This window comes from Manis javanica, chromosome X, assembly GCF_040802235.1.
Source record: "Manis javanica isolate MJ-LG chromosome X, MJ_LKY, whole genome shotgun sequence".
In the NCBI taxonomy this organism is placed as follows: Eukaryota; Metazoa; Chordata; class Mammalia; order Pholidota; family Manidae; genus Manis; species Manis javanica.
This window is the reverse complement of record NC_133174.1, coordinates 135405142-135431510: the sequence shown is the minus strand read 5'-3', so window position 1 is coordinate 135431510 and position 26369 is coordinate 135405142. Positions and strand designations below refer to the sequence as shown.

General features: G+C 38.0%; 1 protein-coding gene across 13 annotated transcripts in view; it reads right to left on the bottom strand.

Moving 5' to 3' along the window:
- The window catches only part of FMR1 (fragile X messenger ribonucleoprotein 1), a 39939-nt gene extending 14800 nt beyond the window's left edge, over window positions 1-25139 (bottom strand). For 3 of the 13 annotated variants that reach the window (XM_037015462.2, XM_037015464.2, XM_037015468.2), the window contains exons 1-9: window positions 24838-25139; window positions 11850-11902; window positions 8607-8700; window positions 5879-5950; window positions 5458-5606; window positions 4320-4413; window positions 4121-4237; window positions 1766-1936; window positions 1583-1661 (exon numbers count right to left, since the gene is read on the bottom strand). In XM_037015462.2, the coding sequence (XP_036871357.1) occupies window positions 1583-1661; window positions 1766-1936; window positions 4121-4237; window positions 4320-4413; window positions 5458-5606; window positions 5879-5950; window positions 8607-8700; window positions 11850-11902; window positions 24838-24888 (880 nt within the window). In that variant the 5' untranslated portion in view covers window positions 24889-25139. Of the gene's footprint in view, window positions 1-1582; window positions 1662-1765; window positions 1937-4120; window positions 4238-4319; window positions 4414-5457; window positions 5607-5878; window positions 5951-8606; window positions 8701-9195; window positions 9332-11849; window positions 11903-24837 lie in introns of all 13 variants that reach the window. The other 10 variants (XM_037015459.2, XM_037015466.2, XM_073228107.1 and 7 more) reach the window with 6 other exon arrangements.
- Window positions 25140-26369: the final 1230 nt, after the last annotated feature.

Genomic DNA, 26369 nt, shown 5'->3' with positions numbered 1-26369 from the left:
AGCTTATTATAATTCTGCTCTATTTAACTGGATGGAAGTGTTGTAAATAAGGGGAAGGAAAGAACTAACATTTACAGAGTCCCCTCCCATGTCCAGACTTAGGTTGTATGTACCTATACACCTATACTTATCTATACCTTCCTATTTTATTATCACAACAATCCAGGGAGGTGAACACTATCACATTTGTATTACAAGTGAGGAAAGACAGACTCAGGGGGGCTAAGTCAGTTGCACAAGGTCAAATAGCCACCAAAAAGTGGAGGAGGACCAAAATCCAGATCCAACTCCAAAACCCAAAAATTTTCCCCTTGCCCTCCTGTCACCTCCAAAATTAACTTTAATGAGTCTGACACATTCGTTTCTGTTTGGTAACTTCTGAAAAACAAAAACAAAAACCCCATCTATTGGCTATATTCTATAAGAATTTCTAAATTTAAAATAATCTAACTATAGAATGTATGCAACTGTGTGACAAACTATAAAGAAGAGGAAAGTAAATCTCTTATAACCCCACTTATCCTGAGGCAATCAGGAGAGTACTATGTACATATTTTCTATACATGCAACTGGTATATAATTTACCTCAGTAACATTACATAGTTATGTTCTTTAGTTGCCTGCTGTATACAGTTGAATGAATAATTTTGTATTGTTTTACTAGTATTTACACTTTATTTTCAATCAAACTAATATTCTTTGGGAGAAAAATACTTTTGAAAATACAAGTATTTTTTAATGGCACAGAATGAGCCTTATAATACTATGCTGACAAAAAACACAGGCCAAGTAAGACTAAAACTATGTGAACAAAGTCCACAGGAAGGCCTTATTTTCTCATTCTGTAAACTTTCTGAAGGGTAAGCATTACTTTTTACAATCAGTCATGACATCAAGTTTAGAGAATAAAAAAAATGTATAGGCAGTATGTCCCAATTTTATTTATAAATTAAAAACATATGTAGTGTTCCTAATAAAATTACATCTCATTTTGATATGTTCTACTAAAGATATCTACAGCATTTGAGAGTATATGCCAGTACTCTTAACGATGCTTGTCAGGAAGTAACTGCACTCAAGTCAAAATAAAGAACTACTGTTTGTGATGAAGAAAGCTCCAGAGATATTCAGAGTTAATTCTACCTTTGGAATTTATTTGATTTAAGCAACCTACATTCAAATCTTCCACTCAGAGATAATTAAGAATGCTATTATTTTATAGCCCCATTAGAGATCAAATACCAATCTACTCCAAAACATAAAGCCCCCAAATGTCACTCATTTTGAAAAAATATATTTAATTTTAGGATATATAGAATATACAGTGAAGAAGCTATGCAAAATTTATCCTTCCAGATACTAGCAAGTTTGAACTATCAAAGCAGTATCTTTTGTACACCTTCTGAAAATGTAATCTTTTGGTTGCATTTACCAAATATTTCCTGTACATTGTAACAACATACCGTATTTCAAGGATTAAGCTTTAATTAAATGACTGGAGTGAAAACAGAATTCTATTTGTTGGTATCAATTCACCTACTTCTGCTTTTGTAACATATGTCAATAGCAATTTCTGACTTACCTACTAAGTTCCTTGGAACTTGTATGACATCTTCTGCAAATTCAAGAAAGCTTCTAGCCTTTTTCACTGCATCCTGATCCTAATAAAAAGAGGGAAAAGGGGAAAAGAGTCAAGACAAAAGATGAGCCATCTGAAATACTGGTTTTTATTTTAGAAAGAAAAACTATTTAGTAAACGAGTTACCTCTCCATAAATATGAAACGTGCAGGTATCTTCATCTAGATCAATAGCAGTGACCCCAGGCACTTTCCTAGCTTGCTGAATATTAGCACCGTGAGTGCCAATTGCTAGACCCATCAGATCTTCTCGCACAATGAACTGTTCATGAAATCTTGAGGCAAGCTGCCTTGAACTCTGAAGAGAAATGCACATCTGATCAAATGTTTTATTAACTATTAAGACAACTGTATTTAGGTCAGCCATGTAAATTACCTTAACCCTGTATATCAGGGGCCTATAAATTAGTTTCAGTTGGAAACTAACAGGTTTTAGAAAATACCTCCCACAGCCTAAGTATGTTTTAGGTTAATAAAGGTCTATGCCATTTGATATAGTTTTATTAATGGGAAAGGGCTTGTTAACAATTTTCCAAGGTAACTTCTGACCTATTTGCAAGGCTGCCTTAGTTAACCAGTGACATTGACAACGTACACTAAGTAAGAAGCAGATCAAATGTTCCCAAATAAAAACCACCTCAATGGGTCTGACAGACTCAATGTTATTTAAGTAAAAAAAATGTAATAGCATCTTTAAAGGAAATTATACTCATTTCATACTTATTAAAGGATTTTGGTATATATATATATATATATATATATTACACATAAAATACACACACACATATATATATTTCTGGAAACAACATCACTAGATACTGTGGTCTAGACATCCTTCTGATGAAATTATGACATGAAAATAATACCCTCACATTACCCCCCCTAACCTGAGGACAGGACTCATAAAAATTGTTGGTGCAGTAATTAAATTGAGTGATTCCAGAATGTCAAAGATTTATAACTTATATATGGGCCTGCAACCTAAAATGAGAGCAGAGTCTGTAAGACCTTGTGATCTGGATCCACCAGGTATAACAAATCCTTTCAAATATTCAGTAATGACTGAACCAAGTTACACTGACACCCCAAACTTGTGGACAATCACTCTCTTTAAACAGAATTATTAAAATTTACTGTTTAGTTCTAGCCTGCCATTAATGAAAACCAAACATATTAGTGACTCATGTTGAAAAATGGAAATTTCTTATCTGGATATGTGGATCTCTTTAATATTAGTAGTGAGGAAAGATAGGCATGCACACTAGTTTCTCATTATTCAATATACCTGATAATTTGAATGTATAACTATTGTAAACAACTTAAAAAGTATACCCTTTTCGTAGATTACAGTAACAAAATGTGTCAAATATTCCTAGGACTTTTCAAGAAGTCATGTTTTCTGAGTCCTGGTTCTTTCACCTGGTTCACTCTTTTCATTGATAATTCACTGGTAAATGGTAAGCCAAAGGTATGATAAAAGACCATTTAAGAAGAATTAGATGTTTAAGAAGAGGGATATGAGTATATTTCCATAATATTCACAGTGAAAGTAAGGAGGCTATTTTGGCCTAAAAAATGATGAGAGAATTGCTAAAGAAACCATAAACTTGTGAACACAGGGACATCAAGAAAGAATGAAAGTGAAAACCAACTAACAGACCTCCACAGTCATAAGGAAAAAAAAGTAGCAAAAGGAGATATGAATATCTCTTCTCCTGCTAAGTGTTCAGCAATCATACATCAAGTTGGAAGGTGGCAAGCTTCATAGGGTTTTATAAGAAGTTTGGAACTTCTTTTTTTCTTTACTATTTCAACTGCATGGTGTTTTCCCTCTAATGAAGTGACTAATGATGAGGAACTCTGGAATCTGACAGTAATATATTTGAGGAGGTGCATTAAACTAAAATCCATTTAGTTTCTGTGATAATGGATGAAGTACTAGATAGTTATCAATGAAAATAAATGTATGGTGATGGAAATTATTGGAAGATTAATAAAAGATAAAATGCACCTTAAGAGACGAAATAGTAAGTTAGGAAAATAGTCTCTGGCAGGAATCTGAAGACAGGAGTTTTAAAGAGTGACAACAAATTAGAATGAAGAAGTTCTATACCCTTTTAAACAGAGATAAACATAATAATGAAAGGAATATGATTAGATATTTAAATATTTTCTAGTACTTTAATGATAACATGTTACATGGAAGAAAGCATTATCTCATTTTATTAGCAGCATAGACAAACTTCTAATAAAAGTGAATTGATCAGAAGTTCCTTAATGTACATAAACTGCTGCTTAATTCTGAAATCTCAAGCATGAAAACTTCACTATGATTATGCTTTGTACAACTTTCAAAATATAGAATATAAGGAGTTGCTAAGAAATAGTAAATAAAGGACAATCTGTCCATGTTCAAGTTTTGTAACTGCACAGTTATCATTTCTAGATAGGCTTATGAGCAGTGCTAGGGAAAGCCACATACCTCTAGCTGCTTACTGGCTTCTTCATTCCTCAGCATCAGAGACAGCTTAGTGCGTAGACTCCGAAAGTGCATGTCAATCAGCATGTGTGCTCGCTTTGAGGTGACTTCACTGATAGACTAAAAGTTATAAATTAACATTATTATCAGAGCAAATGCTCTAAGTGAAATACACCAAAATAGACAACTCAAAAACACTCACCAAAATGACAAGCTGATAATTTTCTGGATCGTAAGTTACAGAAAAGGCGCCAACAGCCTTTTTAAAGTCCTTATGTGCCGATTCTTTGGCACACCTAGAAATAAGAACATCCATTGTGAAATTAAGATGAATGATTATCAACTACTGGTATAAATATATACATTAAGATTTGTACTTAGTGTAATTGTGAAATCATACGAAACTTGATTTATGCAAAATATGCTGTATCCATTTGAAAGTTTAGCCACTTTGCTGTACATTTTTGAAATACTCAGCCCAATCAAGTGTTGGAATTAAAGGAAAAAAACAGTTCCACTCTTATGTGATTACTGGTGGTTTCAGATTACCAAGGGTGACATATTTAAGGAGAGCCACTCTCCTTTACAGGCTTCCTGATTTCAGAGATGTGCGATAAGCCAGCAATTTACTTGAGTCAACTGTTGCAAACTTTTGGGGATAGCTACAGGGTATCAGATTTTGTGTTGTTGCTTCTTGTCTCAAGAAAAGTTGCTGACCAAGTAAAAGGAGAGAAAGAAATGTGTATGAATCGCAAAGCACAAGAATTTACACACACATGCAATCTCTCCACTCAATATGCAGTATATCTATGTAGTCTGAACTGCAAGTTAATGTTTATCTAAAGTTTGACACATCCACATCAAACTTATTATACACCCTTGACGAAATCTTTAAAAAATGAATCTCTTATCCAGAAAGACTTTTAACTATTATTTCAGATCAAGGGTTCCAAGACAGAGATGACCTTTAGAAACTTGTTTAGTTCTACTTACTATTTATCTGAAAATATTAGCTAAAAGGGAAAAAACCTGGTAAAGTATTATCCAGAAATTGATTTGTGACTTCTAACAGATAATCTGCAATAATCAGTTTCAAAATCTTAAAATTCTACAAAGTTCATTTTAGAAAAAAAATGTACATTAGTCATGCATCTAGCCAAGTAAGTTTAAATAAGTACAATGTTGACTTGATTGTATAGCTGGAAAAAGCTAAACACATTTTTTCCCACTACCTTTGCAAACCATTCTCGCCAAAAAGTTCACTAAATTTAAAAATTGAGTATATTCTTTTAAATTAATTGCATAACACTTGTCTCAGGATTTTTTGCATATCAACTTACATTTGTCTTAAGTCTTCTGGCACGTCCAATTTGATTTTGTGGAAAGTATCTTTTGTGGCAGGTTTGTTGGGATTAACAGATCGTAAACGTTCAATTGTGACAATTTCATTGTATGTAGCATCACATGCTGCATATTCTATCACATAAAACTGAGAGAAGTAAATAAAAGTCATTCCTGGTCATAGTGCTTAAAGTAAGAACAGTAAGCTATACCTATTCAGTTATTTTTGAATTCTCTAGAGGGAGAAAAACTCTACTGGATTAACTAAAACACATGAAACATACTGAACATGTAGAGGAAACATTTTAATAAAATGACTCAAGTTAGATGTTATTTTAAAATAGAAATCCAGATTGAAGTGTAGTACCTGGATTTAAAAAAGGAAAATGTAAGAAGAAAATTTTAAATATGCATTCCTACCTCACCCTTTATCATCCTCACTTTAGCTAACCACCAACAGCAAGGCTCTTTTTCATTTGCTCTGGAATAAACCTACACAAAAATTACAACATAGAATATTTCATGATTAACATCATTGAAAAATCTGTGGAATATCAGACATCAAGGAAAATTTCTTGAAAAGACCCTAAGTGTCTTTTAAACCCAGATGCCATGTACTTTACACCAGATTACACCCCACCATCTAGACACAGACATATAATCAGCAACTACCTGATTACCAGGGAGAGCCCTGTAGAAAGCCCTTTTCTGTTTCTCTGTTCTCCTTCAGTAAAGTCAGTACTCTGCATAGGAAAGCTCAGGAACAGCCTGACCATCCAGAAACCTAGGCATTCTCTCCTTGGGTACTTTATGAGCTAAGAAAACTATCTTAAAATGAACCAAGAAAGTTGTTTTTGTTGTACTCTAATAAGCAACTAAGTGGTTGGAAGTTACTGACCCTGGCCTACTGCCTGGCTGCATGGTCACTAAATGGGTAAGACTGCTGACCACTCAGGCAACTAAGGATACCACCTTGGCATTCATGTCTCCTGAGGACTAAATGGAAAGATCCTTGGTCACTCTCTGATATCCTGTCCCCTTTCCACTAAAATGGGTAACTCCATGCTGGCAGGTCTCTGGATACCACCTTCCTGCTCTCATGTACTGCAGATCAGTTCTTCTAACCAATTTCTCTGGTGACTTCAAAGTTCACTTAAGATGTGCAGCATGGAACCTTTTGTGAAGATACCAACAAATCAGGATTAACAAGGAAAAGAGACAACACAGTACACATAGAGAGAGACAAATATTCAGAAGCAGAAAGAAGGAGCATAGTGGATAACGGGGATGGAGAGTAGAGGACAAGAGAGGAGAGGTACAGAGCCTAAGACAGACAAGCGACTGGTGGCTCCAACTTGAATTTCTTTTACAACTTAACAGTTATACAATACAGTGAACAAATACAACTTAACAGCCTGCCTTTCTCTCTTGCCCCCATCACTTCTTTTCAACTTTGCTCTAACCAGTCCTAGCCAGAGAAATAACCTTAGTTAATTGTTATGTAATACAACTGGGTCATCCTGGTAACAACATCTCATTGGTCCCCACCTGTCATACAATTAAGCTGGGAAAAAAGCCCCCTATATCTATTACTACTACGAGCATTCCTGATTCAGACCCAAAGACCTGGTGTCTTGCCTCTCTTTTATAACCTAAGTTAATGGTTATATAATACAGTGACTAAATACAACTGAATTTAACCTACCTTCCTGTCTTCCCACTATCAATTCCTTCCAACACTGCTCTAATCAGAGCAATAACCTCAATTATGTGTTACTGTTAGGCAATACAGTGAGTGAGGTCATCCTAGCAACAAAGTGTCTCACTGGTGGCCACCTATCATTAGACTTAGTTGGAAAAAAAAAATCCCCTTTATCCATCCAAACACAATTAGGAGTGGTCCTGGTAGAGACAGACCTGAAGTCCCGGTCCTTGCTTTCAGGAAGCTTGTAGTCTCCTGGGGAAGTGGACAGCTAAGGGTCCTCAAGCACATAGAGTGTTTGTATTCTCTACTGGGATCCCTCACAAAACCAAGCCCAGTTCCTTATCCCAAGTGGGTGCTGAGTACATTTTTGGTAAAAAAAATAATACTTTATCCTATTTCTACTTTAAAATTATAGAGAAAAGAATGCAGGCCTGGACATCCAGAAACGTTCCTGGAACACTTCCTAAAGGAGAACTATCACTTTCCATCCTCTCACTCTTTTTTCTTCCTCAGACTTACATATGCCATAACATTAGCTATCCTCACTAGAATGTGACCTCATCAAAGGCAGGTGACTCTTGTGTTTCAATGTACCATCTGTACCTAGCACAGAAAATAAGAATTCAAGGACCTAAGAATTTACCCTACCTGAACAAAGGCCTACTTAGCTGCTTCCTGCATACTACAAATATTCATGCAGCTACAACTATTAACAAGGCATTGTGAAGAAAGAAGAGAAACAGCTTAAAATGGAGTATGTGAAAGGGGAGGAAGGAGAGGATATGACACAGACCAACTACAACATTAAGTAGACTCAGACCCCCTTAGTCTCAAAACAATTTTAAGTGGCTAGAGAAACCACAAACAAAAACAATGTTTTTGTTGAAGCGTTACATCTCCATAGCACCTTTTGGCCAAAGACATCTATGGCACATGAGCAGGTGGTTCATGGCATGCTGTGTGAAAAGATGTTTTACCTGTATGTGGATATACTAAAATTGTAAACAGGTTTTTAAAAATATACAAAGAGGATTTAGTGCTACTTAAAGAAATTCTAGGATGCTGTTCTATTATAAGGCATGATTTTTTTCCTTTGTAAAACTAATTTTCCTAATCCATTTTGCTTAAAATGAGGATACAATTGTAAACAATGTATTATTTAAAGATTCAGAGACTCAAGGGAGAAAAGAAGTACTAGTGGACAAAGGAAATCAGGGGTGACTTTCAAAGATGTGCCCTGAGTCCTGCTCAGCCAGCCATTTTTGGGCATCATGTGTTACTTCAAATAATTGTTAAGATGGTTCAGTCAAAACTATTGTCCGTCACAGTTTTAATTCTCAAGGTAGTTTAAACAGTGTTAAAGAAAAGGGGTACAAAAGGCACAGGCATATCAAATGCCCTGCTCCATCAGTGCTTAATAACTTGATGGCTGGGGAAACTTACCTCAACTTCATCACTTTCATTTATATCTTTATTATAACCTACAGGTGGTGGGAATCTCACATCATGGAATGGAATCTGCCTCTCTGGCTGCCAGCTGTAAATAAGCAAACACACAATTATTTAACATGCTTTTTGGTTTAATGGAAACAATGACCATGCTGCCGTCAACTTTTGGTTAAGTGTGACCCTGGTTTTCATTTAAAGAAGCAAAGGCTTTAAAACTGTCAGTGTTTTACTGAGTGGGGCATAATTGTAATAGAGAGACATTTCAACAAAGTCTGCATGCAGCACAGCAGCCTTGTAGTTTTATTTGGAATTTTTCTCTAAACATAATAGACTAACATTACAATTTTCCAACAAAGTTTTTCTTCCAGTAATTTCTGCCTCTAAGAGTTCTAAACGTAAGGCTACAACAGCAACTTCCTTTGATGCTTAAATATGTTAGTATCAGTGTTAGTAATATCATCACCATATTTCTACTTGCAAAAGAGTTTTAAACACATTCCAGTGATTACAGAGACTGATCCTAAATGCCATCAAATTCCCAAGCAAAATGGGGCAGTCAGCACATTAGCAATTCACAACTCACTTTTCCCCCTTTAAATTTTAGATCCCGCGAGGTGGTCAATTCTTGCCATGGATAGCTGGCTGCTGATCAGTATGACGTATCAGCATGCACTGGCCTGGTGGGGTCTCTTAAACCACAGAAACCCGATGGAGACAGCCTATGGGAGTTCAGTAAGTTGCCTATGTTTTTTAATTTAAAATGATATGGAACAATTTTGAAAAACACCAAATTATTCTTTTATATCCACAATGATATAAAGTATTAAAAGACAAACTTTGCAAAAACACAGGGTTCAAAAGCTTGGAGCAGTCATTTCTGGGTTTTTGGCCAAAGGGCTTTCTTCGTAGAATCCTACTGAGAAAAATGCTAGTTTGTTTTGTTTTTTAAGAAGAGCTATTATATAAAATAGCAGGGTAGGGAATTAAGTCAGAATTTGTGGAAACCTGATTAGGGCCTATATCAGACTGAACTGTTTCTATGAATTATTATACATACTTGACAACTATAAAGTTTTTAAAAAGTCTTTACTTCAGAAAAGCCTCTCTATACTTACTGAAAATCAGTGACTTTTAACATGTTACAAATTCATTGCTAGATTTGATTGATAAAGCACATAATACTACACATAATATAATTTTCTTGGTTTCAAAGAAAGAATTATTTTAAGTCTTAAGTGTACAGAGACAAAAATTCAAATACTTTATTTAAAAATATGAAATATGGAAGGTAAAAACAAAACAACTAAAATAATCTGGTATTATAATAATAGGACTTTCTTAATGATTTAAAGGGAAGAAAATATAAATATAGTCTGAAGTTCTGTAAAACAGCTTTTTAAAAAAATATAAAAAGAAAAAGGAAACACACAAGGAAGGACAAAGAAGCTACTTTGGTAGGGACCTATCAGTTGTAGTAATGTGCTCAAACCCAATGTTGAACCTCAAACATACTACACAATTACGAGGACAAACAGCTGATCTACTATTTCAAATTCCCAGCATGACAGCTAGCTTAAAGAGAAACTTTTATGGAGCTATGGTACAGTAGAGAATAAGAAGTTCAAAGACAGAAACAATTTTAAGTTCACAGAAACCTGAAAACAAAAGAGAGAACTGATATGATAAATCAGTGTATAAACTAGACATTCTTAAGTGCATAGAGGAAATGAGTGTTTGCTTAATACTTTAGATTAAGGATTACAGGAGAAACTAAGAGTGGCAAATAAAGATAACTCTCCCTTTATGGGAAATAGTGTTTACCTAGTGACGGGGAGCAAGCAGATAAGAGTATAATTACAAGAAAAGAATTCCTCTCTAAGTTATCAAAGTTATCCATTAGAGGTGGGATGCTGCTGTTGAGGGCATAACCACGAATACTTGAAACAGCAAAGAGGTAGATTTGGGCACTTTTGGCTCTATGTGTTCAGAGAAAGGTATTCTATTATTCAAACTTGTATTTTGGACTGAGATTATTAGTCTAGAGCTGATAAGAGGGTTGGATAATCTAAATCCTTTTATCTACCCACCCTAAATGCCTTTCAGGTATCTGAGAATTCTTTGTCCTGTTGGTAGCTAAGAGAATCTGTTAACAGTCTAATTACAGTATGCCTGTGTCAGATACTGTATTTTTATAATATTTATTGAGATATAATTCACATACCATATAACCTACCCTCTTAAGTGTATGCAGAATTCAGTGGATTTTACTATATTTACAGGTATGTGCAACCATTACCAGTCCATTTCAGAACATTTTCATCACCTCAGAAAAAAGTGCTGTACTTTTTAGCTATGGCTCCCCCCATTACCCCAGCCCTAGGCAGCAAACTAATTATTTCTCCTCTTAATAGATTTGCAATCTGCTCTTGATATACCATTAATTCTCTTGGTACATAAAGCCAAAATCTTTTAATTGTTGACCATTCTTCAGAGTTCAGTAAAACCCAAAGATCATGGTCTTATCTACATTGTGTCTAAGGAGTTCGTATGTTGTGCTTTAGAATCCTGAGTGGCTGCTCCGAAGAAAAGAGTTTATTAGCATTCAAATCATTTAGTCAACAGACTTGTTTCCCCCAACAAAATATCTACATCTACACTACTGATGCCTTCTTACAGCTAATGTGCCTAGGCTTATAAATATTTTTATTTATTCGTCTAGCAGAAGAAAGCAGAAAAGGTCTGTTACCACTGTTAAATTATATGTTCACATATAAACATATGACACAGATAAAAAACAAGTTAATGGTTAAACATGATTATTTCCAAAAAAATACACTAGACAACTAAAACCACTGATTTTAGACTTTTCATTACAAAACACATTGATTTTACCAATACCCGTGAATCCATTCATTTTCATCTTTTAACAGTTAAAAATATTCCTATCTAAACTCTCAGTTACTAATATAGAAGAATCTGTTTTCTTTCTTCATATTCAAGGGGACTGAGATGTAAGGGTCAAGATTATACAAAAGGGATCTCTGAGGTCATTAGCAGGAACAGTCATTCCACTGGTTTAATACTGAGTTGTTTAGAAATTTCCTGGTCAGTAGCATGAAGATCCATTCCTGAAAAACACTCAAACTAGACTTGAATTTTTTCAAACGAGGAGTAAAAAGAATAATTAGCATAAAATACTGAAGAACCTAAACATTAAAGTTGTATCAAAATACTTACTTGTTTTCAAATGCAACTGTTATTGAGTCTTCATGAACATCCTTTACAAAGGCCTGTAAGAAAAACACCACAGGTAAAATCAACTCCTAAGCTTAAAGATTATTTTTGTTTTTAAATTGTACAGAGATATCAAACATTTTATGTTTAAGAATAAAATTGAGCTTCAGATGAGGTTGTCAGTTTGTGAGGATCACTCATTCATGAGTCATATCTATTTTTAGCCACCTATTATGTGCCAGGTTCTCGGAATACTGATTAGTTAAAACAAAACAAAAAAACTGTTCCCGAGTTCAGCGTCTAACAGGAGAGACAACTGAAAATTACAATGCAGGTGGTGAGTAGAGCTGGAGGTATATATTAGGCTAGAATTATTGGAAACTAAGAAACTTGTTCCAGAGCCATATGCCAGCCAGTATAGATCTGCTGTATCCTGTTTTCTCCTTAACTAAATTTTAGGAGAACACATTATTAAATGACTAAATGCAATCTCATATGTATATACACACAAGTACACTAAATTTTCTTTAACAACAATATGCTGCTAACACCACTAAAAAGCCCAATTACCAGCTTTTAATTAAACTCTCAATTTCACAGGCACGTAGAGAAAAAAGTAGTAATATAGAGGTTTAAATTTTCTAAACCTGATGATGCAATTGCTAATCTGCAGAAAGACATAACAAAAGTAATAGCTAACTAATTATCAAGAATTCTTTAATCAGCATGCTGTCCGTAATTCTATAAAATTAAGTTTTTAATAGGTGCAGGAAAGGGTTTTATTGTTTGTTTGTTTTGACAATTAGAGGAGTAAAGTATAAAGTAACCCAAGGGGCTTTATATTTTAATTCACTGAGAAAAATGGCTTGAGAATTTTAAGCTTTTTATTCAATTTGTTCTGTATATGTTCCTGTCCTTGCATGTTTTTTTCCTGCCAGCAAGATTATGGCCAAACTCCTCTGGTTGTAAAAGGCCCTTGATGACCTGGCCCCACTGTTCACCTCTCCAAGCTTCATCTTTCACATCCTTGGAGGATGTGATACAACACCGCTAAACTCCATAAATGCTCTTCCTTACTTCCTTCCCCTCTTCTCACCTAGCTATATCCTACTGTAGGTCTTTAAGGTTTCAGTTCAGTTGTTAGCTCCTGTGGGAAAACCCACAGACTTGGTTAAATTCTATCCTCCTATACTCTAAGTGTACCCCACTATATTACTGCTCATTTTCCCACTAACAGTAAGCTTCCTGGGGGTGGGTGATAGGTCTTAACTTTATTTACTGTAGGACTTCAGAGTGCCTACACTAAGAACTCAATGAATAGTCATTAAGTGGAGGACCATTGCTGGTTCCAATCCTAGTCCTGGAGGAAAGATAGGAGTGTGGTGGAAGTGGTGGTATGCTGATCAGGGAAGACACACTGAAGAAGGCAGGTTCCTATCAAACTTTAAAGATTAAGGAAGAATCAGCAAACAAAAGGGAGTGGAGGATGGGAAGGCACACAAGGTGCAGGGAGCGACAAGAACAAAGGTTTAGACCTGGAGAAACAGCCTCGGGTGTGGAAAAAATAAATCCTTTGTGGACAAGGAAGCTGAGACACTTCAATGGGGAAAAAGAAAAATGTTTTCAACAAATGGTGCTGGGACAACTGGACATACTTGTGAAAGAGAGTAAAGTTTGACCCTTACCTCATACCACATACAAAATCAACTGAAAATGAGTCAGAGACATAAATGTAAGAGCTATAACTATAAGACTCTTAGAAGAAAACATAACAGTAAATCCTCATGAATTTTGGTATTGGGAAGATTAACTGTTGAAATAAGGTCTTTATTCTAAAGGCATCTGCCTAGAATAGTACAGCTTCTTTTTCTTTTTTTGGAGAGTCTTGATTTATTGAGAATGGTAATGAATTAAGTCCATTCTTCAACATCTGCATACTCAGTAACAGGCAGTATCTAGTGAATACCTCATAAATGTGTTAAACAAACAAATGATTTGATGCAAATGTTTTGGTAAATGAATATGTCTTCAAGGATTTTTTAAAAACTGAAATTTACTAATACATCAAACTAAAGCATATCAAATATTAGTTGTTCCTAAGAAAAACAATGGCAGGTGAGGCAGAACCCTGGGAAACATGTATATGGAAGCTACATAAATGGAGACACCAAACTTCTGCAATTAGGCTAAAAAGATTAGAAGCAAAGCTATGTTAAAACAAAGTTTCCTTGTATGATCAATGCAGATTATAATGGAGTCCAGGTGTTCTGCTACACCCAAAATGGCTGTCATTATCATTTCTAAGTTAAGAATGTATATATACTTTTATAGTTGTTGGTTTAAAGGGGAGAAAATTCACATTTTCTTCCCATCAGTTTGATCTTGCTTATTTTTCCTCAGCTATATTTAAATCATGAACATTTTCTACAGCATATTTTGAGAAGTATAGTTTAATACTGACCATGATGTTAATACTAGGTTTCCTAAGGGCACATGCTCCCAGTGCTTTAAGGGGTTGTTTGCCTATTATTTCAGTAACAGAAAGGTTTGATTTTGAGTTAAAGCTCCAAGAATTGGTCATTTTTAGTATCACAAACTAAGTACCAATAATTATGGAGAATGGGCAAAACAGACCCCCCACCCACCCACCATTTCTCCTCTGTCTGTACATGAAAACTAATATCAAATCAACAATCTGCTTTTTGGGGGTAGGTTTAGATTAAATACTAAAATGAAGACTCCTAACAGATCCGATAAAGGCTTGACGTCCAGAATATATAAAGAGCTCACACGCCTCAACAAACAAAAAACAAATAACCCAATTAAAAAATGGGCAGAGGAACTGAACAGACAGTTCTCTAAAAAAGAAATACAGATGGCCAAGAGACACATGAAAAGATGCTCCACATCGCCAATTATCAGAGAAATGCAAATTAAAACTACAATGAGGTATCACCTCACACCAGTAAAGATAGCTGCCATCCAAAAGACAAACAACAACAAATGTTGGCGAGGCTGTGGAGAAAGGGGAACCCTCCTACACTGCTGGTGGGATTGTAAATTAGTTCAACCATTGTGGAAAGCAGTATGGAGGTTCATCAAAATGCTCAAAACAGACCTACCATTTGACCCAGGAATTCCACTCCTAGGAATTTACCCTAAGAACGCAGCAATCAAGTTTGAGAAAGACAGATGCACCCCTATGTTTATCGCAGCACTATTTACAATAGCCAAGAATTGGAAGCAACCTAAATGTCCATCGGTAGATGAATGGATAAAGAAAATGTGGTACATATACACGATGGAATACTACTCAGCCATAAGAAGTGGAAAAATCCAACCATTTGCAGCAACATGGATGGAGCTGGAGAGTATTATGCTCAGTGAAATAAGCCAAGCGGAGAAAGAGAAATACCAAATGATTTCACTCATCTGAGGAGTATAGGAACAAAGGAAAAACTGAAGGAACAAAACAGCAGCAGAATTACAGAACCCAAAAATGGACTAACAGGTACCAAAGGGAAAGGAACTGGGGAGGATGGGTGGGCAGCGAGGGATAAGGGGGTGGGGGAGAAGAAGGGGGGTATTAAGATTAGCATGCATGGGGGGGAGGGAGAAAGGGGAGGGTGGGCTGCACAACACAGAGAGGACAAGTAGTGACTCTACAACATTTTGCTAAGCTGATGGACAGTAATCGTAATGTGGTTGTTAGGGGGGACCTGATATAGGGGAGAGCATAGTAAACATAGTATTCTTCATGTAGGTATAGATTAAAAATTAAAAAAAAAAAAAAGAAAGAAAGAAAGAAAGAAAAGGGGGATTACTCCTTGATAGGATAAAACCATTGGTAAATCAAAGATCAACGCATGCTTTAAATATCCTTAATGTTGATCACTTAAAGGGTGTCAGATAATCAGCTATGGAGGTACTCTTTTCTGATAATATTCCTTTCTCTTAATAAAAAAAAAAAAAAAAAGCAGTTACTGTGTGCTGACCTCCAATGAGTTCTGCACAGTGGTATAGAGGGCATGTCAAAGTGTGAGCAAAGGGTCTGTTTGTTTCTATGTAGAAGATCAAGGCCTAGCTTGGGTACCCAGAAAATGAACTAAGATACGATATGAGGAGGAGCTTCCGGCATCAGCACTCTCTGGAGGACTTGTGCCGGGGGATGATCATCAAAAAGCCTCCACAGGGATCCGGACGATGCTGCGGTTGTGGCTGCATCCAGCCCACCATCTCCTGGACTTGCCATAGGAATGAGGAGGGAGATGTCTAGGCTGGCATGTGCATACAGTGAGACAACGAATTTGACCGGATCTGTACTGTTGGAACTCAACCAGGAGTTGGGAGGGGTGCAAGGTGTAGCGCTCCAAAATCTTATGACTATAGACTATCTACGGTTAAAAGAACATATGGGATGTGAACAGATCCCAGAAATGGGCTGCTTTGTCTGATTTCTCTCAGACTGTTCAAGTACAGTTGGACAATATCCATCATATCATAGACAAATTTTCACAAATGCCTAGGGTGCCTAAATGGTTTTCTTGGCTTCACTGGAGATGGATGGTAATTATAGATTTGCTTTGTTTATGTCACCATATTCCTATTATGTTAATATGTGTGTGCAAATTAGTTAGTAGTTTAAAACCTATACATACTTAAGGTACTCTACAAGAAGATATGTCAAAGAAATAATCAATCTTCCCATGTTTCCTTCCATATGCTACATCTGTAGCTTTTCTTCTTTCTTCCTAATTACAACCCTTAAATAGAATTCGTGCCTCATATCGAATTTACCGAGTATCATAATTCCTCCAGGTGGTAAAGATACCTCGAGACAAGTGCTGGGCATAGAAGCCACAGGGCATAAATCTGCAAAGAAGTAAAAAGCTAACCTTTTCAAACAATATGGCTTCTCTCTCACTTACCACCTTTACATTTCCCTGTATGGCCCTGGAAGATGACTGGTTAGCCAGAGACGGGTAAGATTCCTCAAGGGAGGAACAACCTAAGACAGGCACAGTCGCAGGGGGGCCATCAGGTGAGAATTTGGGGATCAACAGAGGTGAGGCTCAGAACCTCACCCCCCCTGCTTTGAGAGAAATCTTCTGCATCCGTGGATGTCTTGCTGCCCTTGTCTAGCCTGGATTAATACTTAGTCCATAGGCACACACCTGATCATCTGATCATCTACATTTGCCCTCTTACAGCACTAAACTATGTTTTCTACCTTTACCTTGCATCTACCTACCACTTCAGCATTTTATTAAAAATAAAAATAATAATAATAATACAGGGAGAAATGTGGGATCAACATATTAATCAAGTACAAAAATCAAACGAATATTCATATTTGACCTGATTGTTTATAGGTCATAATGCGTGATCAAAACCGAAAGTTTCTGTGATGAATGCCCTTGTACTGTTCACCATGTAAGAATTTATTCACTATGTAAGAATTCGTTCACCATGTAAGAACTTGTTCGTTATGCTTCAGAAGATTGGAGACTGATGAGAATTAGGCTTGAGATGGATTAATGATTGTACATTGAGCATTGACCCCCCTATACTGAATTTTATTGTTGTTAACAACCATTTGATCAATAAATATGAGAGATGCCCTCTCAAAAAAAAAAAAAAAAATGAAGACTCCTATTAGGAGGTGATCCCTTATTTACCAAGAAGGACCACTGCTTCTGTCTTCATCTTTGTCTAAAGTACGTTTGCATTTCTTGGCAGTACTTATTAGTTCCTTACTGTGTATTATATGCTGAAAATGTTAAGTCCTTTAGTCAGATAAGAGAACATTATTAACAAATGCTGGCAAGGATGCGGAGAAAGGGGAACCCTCCAACACTGCTGGTGGGAATGTAAGCTAGTTCAACCATTGTGGAAAGCAATATGGAGGTTCCTCAAAAAACTAAAAATAGAAATACCATTTGACCCGGGAATCCCACTCCTTGCAATTTACCCAAAGAATACAAGTTCTCAGATTCAAAAAGACATATGCACCCCTATGTTTATCGCAGCACTATTTATAATAGTCAAGTTATGGAAGCAACCTAACTGTCCATCTGTAGATGAATGGATAAAGATGTAGTATATATACACAATGGAATACTATTCAGCCATAAGAAAGTAACAAATTCTACCATTTGCAACAACATGGATGGAGCTGGAGGATATTATGCTCAGTGAAATAAGCCAGGCGGAGAAAGACAAGTGCCAAATGATGTTCCTCATTTGTAGAGTATAACAACAAAGCAAAATTGAAGGAACAAAACAGCAGCAAACTCACAGACTCCAAGAAGGGACTAGTGGTTACCAAAGGGGAGGAGTGTGAGGGTGGGTCGGGAGGGAGGGACATGAGGATTGAGGGATATTATGTTTAGTACACATGGTGTGGGGGTCACAGGAAAGACAGTGAGGCACATAGAAGGCAAATAGTGAATCTGTGGCATCTTACTACCCTGATAGACAGTGTCTGCACTGGGGTATGGGTGGGGACTTGATAATAGGGGTAAATGTAGTAATCACATTGTTTTTTCATGTGAAACCTTCGTAAGAGTGTGTATCAATAATACCTTAATAAAAATTTATAAAAAAGAGAACATTATTACAGCTGAGTGTAGAACTATTCTCATTAAATCAGGTGTCTTTCCAGTATTATTGCCCTTGTCTAACACTGTGCTGTCCACCACAGCAGCCACAAACTGTACTCATATGCAACTACATTTAAATTAACTACAATAAAATAAAATAAAAAATGTCTCACTTCCATACCTACCACATTTCAAGTGCTCAAAAGCCACACATGACTTAATGCCTACTAAGTGGACAGTGCAGGCAGAGACCATTTCCATCACTGCAGAAAGTTCCACTGGATGGCACTGATTTAAAAAATTTAGAAATGTTGGGGACTGTTTTCAAATCCACCTTTTAAAAAGCACTCTAAGAGTCAGTCTCATTACCTCAGTGCTATATTTTTACTTTTTTCTATTTGCCAAAAAGTTACTGCACAGTATAATCATACTCATTCACCACATTTGCCCATTCCCTAAAATCAAACACTCCCTCAAAGGAGGAAGATCTGCAACTGTTGTGACTATTAAAAACAAAAAGCTTTCAAAGACTTTGAAAGCAATTCTGGATAGTGTGTCAGAAGTGGTTTGAGTAATCATCACTGCCTACCAGGGCCACTGCCTTTGAGTTAATGAGGCTTATCTGTATATGGATGTTTGCATGATAGTTCCAAAATCAGTCATTTTTAGTCACTGTACGCATATTAAGTGAATACAGAAGGCATGCATAACTTCTCTTGCTCCTGTAACAGGTGGAATAAAGAAACCCATCAGTTGCCTCTGGCCTGCCCTCACACCAAAGCCTCCTGTGACTTGTAAGGCCTTTTACAAAATTGTCACTTTCAGCAAGAGTCCCATCTTCCAGCTTCTCATTATACTTTCTCCAATAACCCTGCCCCTCCCTTACCCCAATACTCATACCCTACCCTTCCCTGGCCCCTCCAAAGCACTATCATCTCACCCATCATCAACTTGGAAAACTACATTTTGCTGTAATCCCTACCTACTTACATTAAACAAAGTTGGTTTTGGGGGAGAAAATGGGTTCAGGGGATTCCTGAGAGGAAAGTTACAAAAGGCAGATTGAATGGGTATGAATGAATACACAAAGGGAGCTGCATGGTACTGAGTGGGAGCTAGGACTCTTGTAAGAGTCAATAAATTTAATGGTTAAGGGTTCTGCTGTGAATGAGACCTACATTCAAAATCTTGGTTCTACTATGTAATAGCTGTGGGACTCTTCAGGAAGTGGCCTCTGGACCTCAGATTCCTTGTACAAGGAAGGAATGGGTACAGGGGAACTGGACCTGCCTTCTAAGGCTGTTGCAAGTAATAATGAAATCACACATGTCTAGTGCCTAGCATAATGCCTGGCACACAGTGGCATTAAATGAGAGGTAAAGCAGAGAGGGGCATATTTTATATAAGACAGAACCATAAATGTCCTTGCATTTGAGAAAGTTACATCTCAACAAAAGCACACTTAACAATGATTTAAAAATTGGGATAGAAGAAAAGGCTGTTTCCTCAAAGATACTAAATACTAAAAGGTTATTTAGACTGAAGAAAAATAATGTGATGAAAATACTTGGGGTTTGACAAAGGTGTTAAAGTGCAGTTAAAGACAGACACCAGCTCCTCATCAGAGGACATCACAAGAAAACACAAAATCATTGAGGGATCCCCAACTTATTGGTGACTGCAACAAAGATGCAATCACAAAATCATACTTCAAATATTACATTACCAGGATTGATGAAACTAAGAAGAAAGTCCATTTCTATTTTGGTAATAAACTCTTACTCCCCCCACTCCACCACGTATCTCTTGGCTTAGTAAACTCTCTCACAAGTATGAGTCACTTCTCACAAGAGAGGTTACTGTGCAGAAAAACTTCAGCGTAAGCCCCTAACCACCACTGAACACAACTACTACACTGTTGAAGACAGCACACATGGTGCAATGACAATTCTCATTAGGGAGAACTTAGAGCACTGCAAAATATCCCTCCTAGAGAAAATCTGTAGGAGATAAAGAGTATATGGACTAATGAAATGGAATAAAGTATGATTCAAACCCAAGGCTTCACACTTCGAGTGAGCTTTTGCTTTTTCATCCTTGGTATGTGAGCACAGCCGACATAAGGGAATGAACAGCAGAAAGGAAGCACAATAAACCTGATCAACAGCCCTTCCAACCACTGCCCATATCCAGGAGTACTGGACTTCACTTGGGCACTTAATACAAATTCGGAGAAAAATGCACTCTTTCTGGTTTGCCCAGACCCAAAAACAACACACAAGTACAGAGAGAACACTATTAAATTAGTTATTAATTTTCCTGTGTGTAAGTATTCTTACCTTTGAATACTTCAGTTAAGTGGTCCCAAAGTAACAAAAGCAAATGTCAGAACAGGGTCAAAGATTTCTGACTTCATCTTTAGTTAAAAGGTATTTGTATTAAGAATTATGTTAAGGTGCAAGAGTTAATAAAAGGGAAGCTGATACATTTCATGACATCTTTATATCAACAGTAAAAAATGGTAACATAAGCTTGCAACTCTACTTATAGACTGTTAAGGTAGGGTTATAGTAACAAACACAAGGATTGTGCTGAAATAAAAAAATGGGCAGGATAGCAAATCTAATTCATTTCTCCAAGCTAATTCTACCATTTTAGGAAAGTCAGACTACCTGATCTCAAATTCCAGATCCCACCCTTACCAGTTCTGACACTTAGTAGCAAGTCATTTACCTCATCTCTGTACATCTATGGTATCTTTAAAATGGGAACAGCAGTACCTCAGAATTGTGGGAAAGGATTAAAAAACAGAGGTCAAGCACCTAAACAGTATCTGACACCTAGAAAGCTCTCAGCACTTGTTCACAGTTATCACAATCATTCATGATTGCAGTCATCTCAGAAAGCACATCACCATGGTGGGCAGGAATCAGAAACCCAATTATTATACCATTGAATTTTGCATTAAATTAATAATTTGGAGGTTTTCTGAGTGCGTATAAGGTTGGAAAACATGCAGTTCAAAAGGGGAAAAATGATGCTTCCGCAAAGATACTAAATACTAAAAAGGTTATTTAGACTCCGGGAAGAAAAGATGTGGTTGACCTGAGTAATTCACTTCTTTGAAGTTGAGAATAACACTCATATGCAAAATTAAAACTAGAGACTTTAGGGAGAAAACATGAATAGTGTCTTATGCAAGTTCATTTGTAGTAAAACAATGATTACTAGTGGGCTATGTAGCTAACACAACATGTTTGGCCACTAATGTCTTCATTAAATGTCTTGATTGTACATTTTGTCATATTTAACAGTTAGCTCTATAACATACTTGCCAAATAAAAGCCTGCCCTCAGATACCAAACTTAAAAACATAAGATATATTAAAATATAATCTAATGATAGGAATGCAACTTAACATTTATGCCATACTAAAGAATTAGCTACTAGTCACTATATTTTCAGAGAATGAAAAAGGTATTGTATATTATGTTTCCAACATATGATTTATCTATTTTTAGTAATTTTCATACTAGTACACAAAACCTAGGAATGACATACATTCTACATCTAAAATGGAGTTAATTCATTACCATTCTCCATACCTCAAAACTCTCAGTCCAAAACAAAAAAAACCACTGTACTATTTTAAGCAGATGACCCTAGAATAGACACTTCATTTCAACATTATTCATTTAGGAAATGCTTTGTAATGATTTTGTGAAGTATATATATATCAAGTGTCTTCGTGACTTAAATAAAGCTCTGTAAGTTATACACATGACTTTTTCTAAGTCAAAGAAATACCCAAACATAAGCATAGTAGCTCTGACAATTACTAAATCTAATTTTCAAGTTTTTAACAAATGCCAGAGGGAAAAATAGAAATGAGCTGTTACAATATTAAGGTGTAGGGTTCATGATTCTCTTAATTCTGAATCCTGAGCTTCAGCTGTTTTCTTAGAAGAACTCAACTATTCCTAGCACATACCCTATCCAGTTTATACTGCAGACTTGGACCATGTGCTCAGATGGAGAATTGTCCCTTGCAATATGGTGGTTTGACGTCAGGCAAATCAAAGTCTGAATTCAATTATACTGAAGTCATTTGAGTTGTTTAGTTTTAAACACTTTTCTATCACTTTACTGAAGCAGGTTCCTATTTTTTAAAAATAAATGTAACATTTCTCCATAACAGTTCATTTTTATTGGTCTTTCCCATCTTTTTTGCTCATCCCACTGAACAAGCAACTCAATTTACTTTTGCTTTACTTTTATAACTCACAGCAATACTATGAGTCCTATGAAAATGTAAACCTTTTTCATGTACAGAAACTATTCTTTTCCACCAATACAGACCATTTGAGATTTTCTTAAAAAAAAAACCTTAATTAAGTAAACATAACAGCAATTTCTCTACACAAATTGGTTCAAGTTTCACATTTCCCCTCAAGGAACTAAGGGACAACTCATTCTTTTTCATATACCTTCACACTAAGCAACTTTGTTAAAGAGCAAAACTAGGGAGATTAGTAACAAAGATAGAAGGCATTTATTATGTTCCAATCAGTTTGCAACCAAAATCATGAGAGCAAATGATAGGTTGCTGGAATAGAACAATGAATCCTTCAAAACCAGGATGTGCTACTTGTCCTCTATAGCAAACGCCACGGAAAGACAGAGTTGTGTCCAACCTAAGCTGTGATCACAGGTCTACTAGAATATTGCTCAACCTTCAGCCCCCGACTGTATTTATTAGACTTAGTGCCACAAATCTAGCGAGCCAAACTACCGGTCTAGTGACCATAACAATTCTACACAAACTAACCAGCAGAGGTTACAGAACACTAAAATAAATGAAAGCAAAATTTTGACTGCAGAGTCCACTGAAAGAATTTTATATTGGCGAGACTGTTAAGAACATAAATGCTGGGTTATTTTTTCCTTCTTTTATGGCCAAAGGTTTTTATCTTTTTGCTGTACGTATGGAATAGTTTGCATACTTTACTCACTTATGAAACATACCGATCTCCATAAAACTGGTAAACATATAGTTGTTTATTTTCCCATAATCCAATGAGTCTCGTTTGAAACGTTTCCTATAAAAAATTTGAGGATTGTGTTGAACAGTAATAGGTAATTTTCACAGTTCCTTCCATATGCACCTTTTATTGCCAAAATACTATGGTAAGGTGAAATACACGAGTTACAGAGGGACATTAAAGAGGAAAAGAGAATTTATAGATCACTAGATCTACAGTATGTACCAACAGACACAGTACCCATCCATCAAAATATTTTTAATACTCCTTTTGAAAACGCTAAGGTATTGCTTGATCTGCAGTGGTCGAACTTAAAAAGGAAAACCCACAGTAAAACCATGCGTGCTTATTTAAAACCTCAACAATAGAGTCCAGTACAACATTACACAGAGAAGACCATCAATACCAGCAGCACAAAACAATTATTTCCATTCACTTTTAAAAATTTCCTAGTAATAATATACTCTTAGTCAATTTCCTCAAGTTTCAAGACATACTCTATTCAGGCCTTTGCAAGGTTAAAGATAGTTTTTTCTTAAGTAACAGAGTTGCTAATGTTTTTAGACGCTGAAGCATCTGTATTCCAGAATTTGCCCACATTTGTAACAAGGAGGGAGGCTGTGAATAGTCAATATCACCAACTTCTTCAATTCACTACTCGGATATGTCAGGGTCTTCCGGAAACTTCTGGATCTAAAATCTCTTCTGAAATCCACAAAGACAAGCCACGAAAGATCAGTTGCCACTGTGATTTGGAGCTGACTATTAGCTTCTTACTATTCTTTCTTCACACCCCTTCCCCCGAACAGTGGAGCTCTCCGAAGTCCCAAAGCTGGACCGGAAAGGAGAAGCCAGAGGAGCTCTAAATCCCTCTTCGCAAGGCAGGAGGCGACTAGAAGGAAGCGCCCCCCGCTCCTCCGCAACTAGCCAACACGTCAGGCCCGGATCCCACTGGGAGAGGGTATTTAGGAAAAGAGATATAAGACGTCGCCTTCACTTCGCGCGGATCCCGGCCCTTCCCCGCCGGGGTCGCGTACCTGCTGCCAGCCCTCGCCCATCCCCAGCTCTCCCGGGCGGGCTTCGGCCCCCGGAAGGGCAGCCTCTTCTCCTTGCCCGATTCTCATTCCGAGAGGCGCCAGGCCTCCAGGCAGGAGAGGCATCTGGGCTCGAGGGGCTTCCTACAGGCCCCAGGTCCGGTCTTTCCCTCCCAAACATCATCCCGCCCAGCGCACCCTAGCACCGGGCGCGGCGCTCCAGAAGAGGGCCCCAGGCCTGCCTCCCGCCGAGGCCGAGAAGAAAAGGGAGGGTAAGAAGGGCGAAGATGGGGCCTGCCCTGGAGCCAAGTACCTTGTAGAAAGCGCCATTGGAGCCTCGCACTTCCACCACCAGCTCCTCCATCTTTTCGTCGGCCCTGCTCCCGCCGGGAGCCCGCCCCCGAGAGGTGGGCTGCGGGCGCTCGAGGCCCAGCCGCCGCCGCCGCCGCCGCCGCGCTCCCGCACGCCCCCCGGCAGCGGCGCCGTCGTCACCGCCGCCGCCCGCACTCGCCGTCGGCTCGCCGCCCGTTCCGAGGCGGCCCCTCACCGGAAGTGAAACCGAAACAGAGCCGAGCGCCTGACTGAGGCCGAAAGCTCGGCCGCTCCGCGTGTAAACAGTGAATCTGCGTCACGTGACCGACGCCGCCCCTCCCCCCGCGGGCTGGCCCTTCGGCCCCGCCCTCTTTCTCCTCGCGGGCCCTGGAGCGCGCGCGTGCGCGTTGCTGGCAGGCGGCCGTGAGGCCGGGCCGCACGTAGGGTGCGCGGGCTCAGCGTGCGCGGGCTCTGCGGAGAGCGGGAAGGCGGGAAGGGCGGTGACAGGTTGCGCTGCTGCCGGGAGTCTCCCCTCTTCGCGTCGCTTGGCGAGGGCCAGGACCCTCGTTCCTGTAGAGGGCAGGTGGAGGCGTGGGAAGGGGCCTTCTGCAGCAGTCAAGTGTATTCACTTATCCGAGTCCGGGCTGGGTTGGGTTGGAGGGTCTTTTTTTGTAAATGGGGCAGAGTCCGATTAAGCTGAAGGTGGAGTGGGGTCAAGAATAAAGGTGAAGAATTAGACTGAAGACTTTGAACTAGTAACAGTGGCAACCACGGTGAGCCAGGCTTGTGTGACCTTTTGAAGCAGAAGGTGAGAGTAACGCCACCCCCCCTCAAGAGATTTTGGGCTGTCGCGCATACATCCTGTGTCCTCTGAGGGACAGTGCATTGTGTCAGGACCTCTGGAAATGTTAGTCCGCCCTCACACCCGGCAATGACCCATATACTTTCCTTCCCTCTACTCAGTTTAATACTTTTACTTAACATAAGTTAAAAAAAAAAGAAGGCGGTCAACACTTGTTAATTTCTTTACCGTTTATTTCCCTACCATTTCATCTCTACTGTATTAACTACCAGATAATACCAGATGGTATGTACCCGGAGGGCGATATGGGCATGTCTGTAACAGTCAGGTGACTTATGTACAGGGGCTCATGCTCCTATTCCTTGCAGCTCTCCCATTACCCTCCGCAGAACAACCCCCAACTATTTCTCATTTCAGCTTCTGCACAGTGCTTGTATCCACCATGATCTAGGTTTCTTTTGGAAGGCTTGTATCCCACTAAGAAGTTTATGGAGTCCCTACCATACGCCATTCACTATACTAATTGCTGGTGAAACACTAGTGAAGGAAAAAAAAGAAAGAAAAAATACTGCTAGCATTGAACTTGAAACCTAGAGGCATAGATGAACATAAATCAAATGATCAGGAAAGGTGGAGTTGCAACTGTATTAAGCGCTATGAAGAATGGAATGGGTACACCTATGATAATGGGACAGGACCCAGTCTAGGGTGGGGGTGTGGGTTGGTCAGAG